At 36.1% G+C, this 7,556-nt stretch overlaps 1 protein-coding gene and 1 long non-coding RNA gene across 9 annotated transcripts; one reads left to right on the top strand and one right to left on the bottom strand.

Moving 5' to 3' along the window:
* Nucleotides 1–519: 519 nt before the first annotated feature.
* On the bottom strand, nucleotides 520–1,977 carry LOC143149720 (uncharacterized). Of its 4 annotated transcripts, none has more exons than XR_012992852.1 (3): nucleotides 1,670–1,977; nucleotides 1,438–1,573; nucleotides 520–796 (listed from the first exon to the last, which is right to left on the bottom strand). It is a non-coding gene; the product is annotated as an uncharacterized LOC143149720 (long non-coding RNA). The 4 variants fall into 3 exon arrangements; XR_012992851.1 differs by having other exon boundaries at nucleotides 1,032–1,573; XR_012992850.1 differs by lacking the exon at nucleotides 520–796 and having other exon boundaries at nucleotides 829–1,573.
* On the top strand, nucleotides 1,317–6,529 carry LOC143149716 (uncharacterized). Of its 5 annotated transcripts, none has more exons than XM_076317303.1 (4): nucleotides 1,317–1,814; nucleotides 1,894–2,030; nucleotides 2,210–6,033; nucleotides 6,323–6,529. In XM_076317303.1, the coding sequence occupies exons 3-4, from the start codon at nucleotides 2,244–2,246 to the stop codon at nucleotides 6,346–6,348; spliced, it is 3,816 nt and encodes a 1,271-aa protein (XP_076173418.1). In that variant the 5' UTR covers nucleotides 1,317–1,814; nucleotides 1,894–2,030; nucleotides 2,210–2,243; the 3' UTR covers nucleotides 6,349–6,529. The 5 variants fall into 5 exon arrangements, with proteins under 5 accessions (XP_076173418.1, XP_076173416.1, XP_076173417.1 ...); XM_076317301.1 differs by having other exon boundaries at nucleotides 2,210–6,254; XM_076317302.1 differs by having other exon boundaries at nucleotides 1,318–1,814; nucleotides 2,210–3,183; nucleotides 3,313–6,529.
* Nucleotides 6,530–7,556: the final 1,027 nt, after the last annotated feature.

The following is a 7,556-nucleotide window of genomic DNA, read 5'->3' as shown; positions in this document are numbered from 1 at the left end:
TGATTCGTATTTAATAAATAGTAATTTGTTCATTGCATTCATATCACATTGTGAAGTTTAAGTAATGTCACTCAGCATCTCAGTCAAGCTAAACTAGAAAGATATTGTAAAGTAATAGGGAAAGTTGAATTTGAAGATTTTCCTTACTCGACAGAAATTCGTATTACTGAATATACCCTGTACCGAATAGCAATATTTAATATGATACCATATAATATTGATACTGTCAGTAATACCCATAAATATCGGAGAATATTATTACGGAATGTTTCGAATCAAACATCGTAAAGAAAGTTCCCAAATGATAGGTATGATACGAGAAAACGTAAATAATCAAATTTCTCCTTTTTTCAAATACTCTTAGGAGTTCTTTATGTTTCACAAATATATTGTCGAAAAAAGTTAGAAATCTGGAGGATTTCAAAAAATGAATCCATTATCAGAGACAAAAGATGTTTTGGTAATGTCTTTTAATATATTCATAAAGAACAAAAATATTTACATTTAATAATTTTTCACTCTCTATAATTATGTTTAGTGTGTTTGATATTTTGAATAAAAGTTAATGTAGATAAAACTTTACAATGAACGCGCATAATGTTTCAACTACGATTGTCACAGTACATTCATCGATTTTGCCTATTGAGTTTTTGCTATATACAGTAGAGGTACGTCCTGAATTAATGTTGAAAGCTGCTTTCTCCTTACTTCTTCTTGAGATACGGATGTATACATCATGCTGTGTCTTTGGTCATCCGTATATGGCTTTCGAACTGGAATGATGCAGCATGAATACCTAGTTTCGAAAGAATAACACGATTTCTTCGCTGGACCTTTAACACCTCGTAAAATAAAATGTGGTAATACTGTGCGGTTACTTCGTAATAAGTGTTGTTTAATGTCTTACATTAAACCATAATTCTCATTTCATAAAATTCTATTCTACATCGCTAATAAATTTCACGGTTCAAGTTTTCGTTAAAGAAGTGACGAAATAACATTTAAAAAACCGTTTCCTCAAACTCACATACTTTCGATTTCAGCTGAAAAATAGCAACTTCTTTTTGGGACTGGAGTTTTATTGGAAATGGTTCTGAGCGGGTATCATCATGCACTTATATACGAAGACAGAATGTCTCATAAACAAGCGAACCCATTAGCAGTTCTCCCTAATATATCTAAAATATATCTACTGTGTGGTCCACAAGTACGGGCATGATTTACTGTGTGTGATTCTGCGCGACAGTTAGGGGGAATCTGGTAATGGGTGGGGTCTGAACGATGAATCCCTTCTCTCCTCGTATCTGATTCGAGCTGATTCAAGTTGGTTTCATGTAGTTCGACACCAACAGTATCCTTGCGCTCGACGCATGATACGCGTTTAGCGATGTTCATGTAATGGCAGCGCTAAATAAGCGCAAGGTAAATATCACTTACAGAACGCAGACGTTTTGGGATCGCCCGAACTCCATCATAACTTGTAGATATATTTAATTTCCATCCGCAACGACGAAAATAACGTGACGAACAGTGATTCATAAAAGTGAAGTTTATATACAGTCTTACATTTCATCTGTCAAGATAACAAGTGAGATAGACGCATTGCGAAAGTCTAGTAGAGGTGCGGAGATCTTATCAGCATTATCAGCGCCGTATTCGATATACTGACCTCAGTTATTGCTCCTCATTTGTACAAACAATGTGAATGATCGTGGCTGACATTTATGAATCATGTAAAATTTTGGCAAATATACCGAGAATTCGTCCTCCGCCAAATACATATTGGAATAGTTGAGCTGAACGTCTGCGTAGAGGTTAGCAGACAATATTATTCTATTTATATACATACACGTAATAGTAGATAATTGTTTATAATGGAAGTTCCCTTTCAAGGTGTTCATAGTGAAACATATCAGAAAACGGCATCGAAGATACACTCGTTAAATAAAATGTAATTTGTTTGATGCTTGTTCCAAAGTCTTTGCATTCACGTACACATATACTTTTTGCATTTATATACATGCATATTTGTAAGTAGAAATAAACCACTAAAATATTTATATATCCGTGTAAATATAAAAAATTCTTTAACGATATTGACAATATTATACCAAAGTACTATATAATTTATAATGTTTCCATATTTTGATTAAATATATTGTCAAATCTATTGAGTCTCATGCATTGGTTAATTTTAAATTTATTTCAGGTATTTTAATATTATAGTAGATAAATTATTCTAAATGGAAAAAAGAAGTATCACTGGAAAAGACATCCTAAGAATGGATGGTCTTCTACCACCAACACGACGTTTGCCTGTCTGTGATGCTGTGACCTCATCCGATAAGAAGAAAGAAAAAAAATGGTCAATTGGTGGAATTTTAAAACGAATATCTTCAATACGGGATTATGATAGTTCCTCTAATGACGAAGAAATGGTATATTGCACAAGGCAACCAAGACCTCGCACAGTGTTTAATCGAAAATCACATAATGTTATTCTTCATCCAGTTAAAAATAATTCACATCAACATTTAGATAAGAATAGTTTAACTAACAGCATTGCTGCTACCTCGGCAGGTACACCAAGTTTACAAAGGGATTCTACCCAATCTCGCAGTAGCGATGGATCATTAGATGGACCAAGTAAAAAAATGCGTAAAAGTAAATTAAAAGCCCGAATAGAAGCAAAAAGAGATCGCATATGTGCAGATAGTAGTTCCGATGAAGAGTTACATAAATCTTGCAATTCATTGACAAGATTTCAGAATGAAATCATTGTACAAAGTACACAGAAAAACAGTTCCTCAAACAGAAAAAGTCGTACTGCACGCACCGAACGGTATATAAAACGTTTATCAAGAGATGAAGGTCACCGTTTTCCAGAAACTTTGAATAATGTGACTAACAAATGCAGTAATCTTGATTTTGCAGAAGGAAATCAAGCATTTAATATGGATGCAAATGAATTATTGCAATCTCCATTACAATCACAACGTTCAATTTCTCAATCTAATAGTTATACTTTTCCAGTGCAAAGATCTGTTGAAAATGTACGTCAAACAACAGCATCTAGTTTTCAAACAAAATCATCTACTGACCTTACAAATCATCCTACAAATCGATACATTACAGATTTAAATCAAAATAATACATATGCAAAATCAAATAGTTTGCAGAAGGGTAAGAATCATGTGAATCATAACAAACAAAATTATTATTCAAATTTGCCTATTAATAGTAGTGATTATGCGAATCCTTATGATTATCCGAGAAACAGTCAATCTATACATCGAAGTTCCTCTCCGCCAGAACCTCCACCGAGAGATCCACGTTGCAAAGTTTTTACTTATGGTTGTAATTCCTTTCCATTTAATGGAAAATATCGAGTATCGAGATATGACGATACTGTGCGCACGAACGTAAATAATATTCCCGAGACTTCAAGAGACCATTTACAAGGCTTGAGATCCTACGAATCAAATAACGAAATCAGATGGTTTGGTTCGACTAAACAGTGTCCACGGCGTCCATTGTCTCTAACAGTGACTCCAACACAATCATGTAATTTTTCAGAATGTACAAATAATAAACATAATTCAACTGGTAGGCATTTAGATGAAACGATAGCTCGTGAAACAGAAGCAATTAAGTGTCAGAGAAGGAATGTTCGAAATGATCAACTTAATTCAAGATTTAACGATTATAAAGTTAAGGTATGTGAAAATAAAGCGTCAACGACTGGTACACAAAATATATACAAAAACTCTTCATCGTTTACTTATAGTAGAACTTTAGATTCTCCACGTGCAAAATCGCCTTCCAAACTTTACGCGCTGGAATGTTTAAATAATTCCTCAAATAATACATTGGCAGCAAATACAAAATCTGAAAGAAGGGAGGAGAAACTAACAGAAATGAGCGAGCAAGATGCGTTAGAAAGGAAACGAAGTTCAAAAAATCTAGAAGAGGCACTTTCTGAGCTGGAAGCGATATATAACAGCTTACGTCTCGGAGATGAAGATCTTCTTGATCGAGCGGAACGACGTAGTATGGAAGAATTCAGTCTACGTAGAGGAAAACCCGACGATACTATTGTGGTATCCTCGGTAGATTCACCGGATCGAACAAAGGACGATATGGCATACAGAAGAATGCATCCGAAGGAACGACCTACATCTTTGTCGGAGGTCATCGGGCAATCAGCACTCTCTAATATCAGCTACCTGATGGCCTCGCCCGTCTTGTCACGCAAAGACGCAACCGCCGATTATCTATATCCATCGGCTTCAAATTACCCAGTACGCAAAGACGAACCGGATGTGACACGCGACGATGTCGTTTATCGTAGCATTCATCATGCTAACAACACATTAAAAGTGGTCGATCCGCAACCACCGTTCGGAATACCTCTGGGGCCAGTAGCTACTGCTACAGAAAGTGACTATCTGCACACAACACCAACCAAACCAGATTATCCTCGTTCGTCGTACATACCACAGTGCGAGCCTGACATTGTTACGGACGACTTAGCCTATCGAAACCTCCGGAAAGATGCCAACACGGCAAAGAGTACCGTTGAAAGTAAAAGCGTGATTGCGAAAGATCAGGAAACTACATTCGGCGCGAAGAAAAAGCGAGCTGTTAGGTCTCTGTCTGCAAATCTGTACGGCTTAATCAATCACGATCGAATTCATCTTCGAAGAGAGCCCAGTCTCCAGGAGATTAAAGACGAGATCAGTGATTCGGTAATTGATATTAAATCATTGCATACGCGAACAGATTCTTTTAGACGCGTTGTAAGCGACGGTGAACTGTCGGATTATGACACTCGGTGGCGTACTGAGAGTTCATTGAAAAGTATTAGTAGAACCGATATAAATGGAAATCATCCTATTCCGAATGTACATCGAAAGAAACTTCGCGTTTACGTTTCACCGTCGACCAAAGTACAAGAATTCGACGAGAAGAATGGGGACATCGCGGGAGCACAAAACTCTACGCCATTTAATGACATACTCTCCAAGTCTTTGAGTAATGAATTCTGGCAGGATTGTGTGCAATCAAAATCCAATAAGTCGTCCAATAAAGATACTGAATCAGATTTCACCGCATACAGTCGTTTATGCCAAGATTTAGTTAATTTAATAGAAGGGCAAGACAACGGGGACTTTAAACCGATTCAAAGAACGACTGATGTTAATTTAGAGCAATCTATAAAAATAGATAATCTGGATGATAATAACGAGGCTGAAGACCCCCCGATTCTGCATATTCAGTCTTTAGGTAGTCAATACGCGGAACACAATCAAGAGAATCATAAGGAAATTACGAATAAGAGGGATATTGATAAACTGACAGAATCCATCACTAATCCCAACAATGAAGATCCCGAGAAGACCGAAGATAATGCGTTCGACTTCTATCTACGTGTTGCGGATGAGAATGTTAAACTAATTGCAGAGGCGTTCAGTAGCGTGGCGGATCGCTTACGTGATAGTCGTTTAAGCCAAAAGAATTCGCTGACGTCGTACCGTTCTGAAATAGAAACCGATAGTACAGCGCCCAACACCAGTACTCGTAGTTCCATCACTTACAGTCCAGACGACATAAACGGCGACTTGTCTAGTTCATCGAAAAGCACTGATATATTGCATGTAGTTCCTAAAGAAGATACAACGATAAATTTAGAAAACGATCATAAGGAAATTGATTCAGAAGACCCGGAAGATAATTCAATTGTTGATCCAGAACTTGATTTAACCAAAGCTGTTCATGACTTACAATTAGCAGCAGCGAGTTTATGTGAACATGAGAAAGAAATCGAACAATTAGAGGCATTATTAAAGAAAGATGGAAGCGATAACGTTCCTTGCGTTTCTAATCTTGCGATTACAGAGGAGAACAAATTAACTTCTGAAAAAAAGTCTGTGTTAGAAAGTGAGGAAAGGAAACTAGAATGTGATGAAGAGGAAACTATAATATCGACTGATGTTAAGTCACGGACTGATCAACATGACCCAGATAGCGAAGGTGAGAGCATAGAATGCAAGAATATTTGTGGACCGCACGGCATCGACATCGTTCGTTCTACTGGAATGCGTGTTTCGTATGTCACTAACCTCATAACTGTTATGATAACTACATACTGTATGGTTTTGCTGGCTTGTTTCCTTGCACTGCTTCTAGCGACCGTAGCAGCATCATGACCGGCCCATTAACGGCAGTGCCTTAACGCATTTTGTGATTAGAAGGTTTGATACGAAGCGGTGTTACTATTTTGAGGCTATTATTATTTTGAATCATGTTACTAATGTCGTAGGTCTCCTGGCACTTGATCATTCATGATGTGAACCGTTCTATTCGAGTGCATAACTAACCGATACACGACGTTGTTGAGCGACATGCGGCAGGACAATTGAATTTGTTTAAAGTCGAGTTTCTATGGACTGTTTCGGAAGGAATGGTTTGTTCTTGTTGTTCTTGTTAATGTTGTTGGTTTTAATAAAGTTTAAATGTTAATTAGGTATATGCATTTTTCTTAAAATATATACATATGTATGTCTACCTTTAGCTACTGTTATTCTTTAAAATTATATACGGCATTTTGGATAAAACATACGCATTCAGTTATTTATGAAACAATTAAGGATCTAAGAAGATTTTGATAAAAAAATTATTTATACTTAAAAAAAATTAAATCTTGTAAAATCAAAAAATTATGTATATTTTAAATATTAATCAGAATTACTGCATAATATTTTCATAACTTTTTTTTTATCTATGTAATAATTGCAATACATATATTTTCATATTTGTGTATACTAGTAAAGAATTATACTGTTGTGTTATTTGTCAAAACATATTGGTATTAGCAACAGCTACATTTGTCGATAAAATCGTTTCCTTACCTAGGTGGTAACAAGTTGTATTGTTCTATATAGTTAATTTATCAAAATCAAAGGCTTGAAACATGTTATTTTTTTTCTTTTTGGTTAAAATACAATTAGAAACGAACCATCGTGTTTTTGCCGAGATAATAGATTTATAGATAAACAATGGGCGATGATATCGCCAGAGATGCGTGGCGCATTGAAACCGAGCATTGATCGTATGTAGTACTACAATAACGGGTTAGAAGGGGTTTACTAAATGTTGAGTAGTTATCGATTGCGGACTACAGTGACGTCATCATGGATCACGCCACATCCCCGCCCATTGAAACTCGGCTTGTGATTGGTGCACGTGTAGGTCGTCTATCTATATCGAGAAGCATGACCGTCGTGGTTTTGCAGGTCAAATCCTCGAGTCCTTACATGCGCATCAGATTAATTTACACTATATTGTTATAAATTGTTTATATCGTACCATATTCGGTTGATTTATAATAATCTTTACGTACGTTGCGTCACGTCATTGAGAAATACAAGATTATAACGCGTCAAATGTTACACTGATCTTGGCACCATGTCGAAGAATTGGCGGGAGATTTCAAAGTAAAATTCAAGCTAAACTTAAAACAATGTTTTCCTAGTGTTACATCGAAAATAGATTAC

Source organism: Ptiloglossa arizonensis, chromosome 7 (assembly GCF_051014685.1).
Source record: "Ptiloglossa arizonensis isolate GNS036 chromosome 7, iyPtiAriz1_principal, whole genome shotgun sequence".
NCBI classification, from domain to species: Eukaryota; Metazoa; Arthropoda; class Insecta; order Hymenoptera; family Colletidae; genus Ptiloglossa; species Ptiloglossa arizonensis.
The sequence above is the reverse complement of the archived record's forward strand: the minus strand, read 5'-3'. Positions and strand labels throughout refer to the sequence as shown.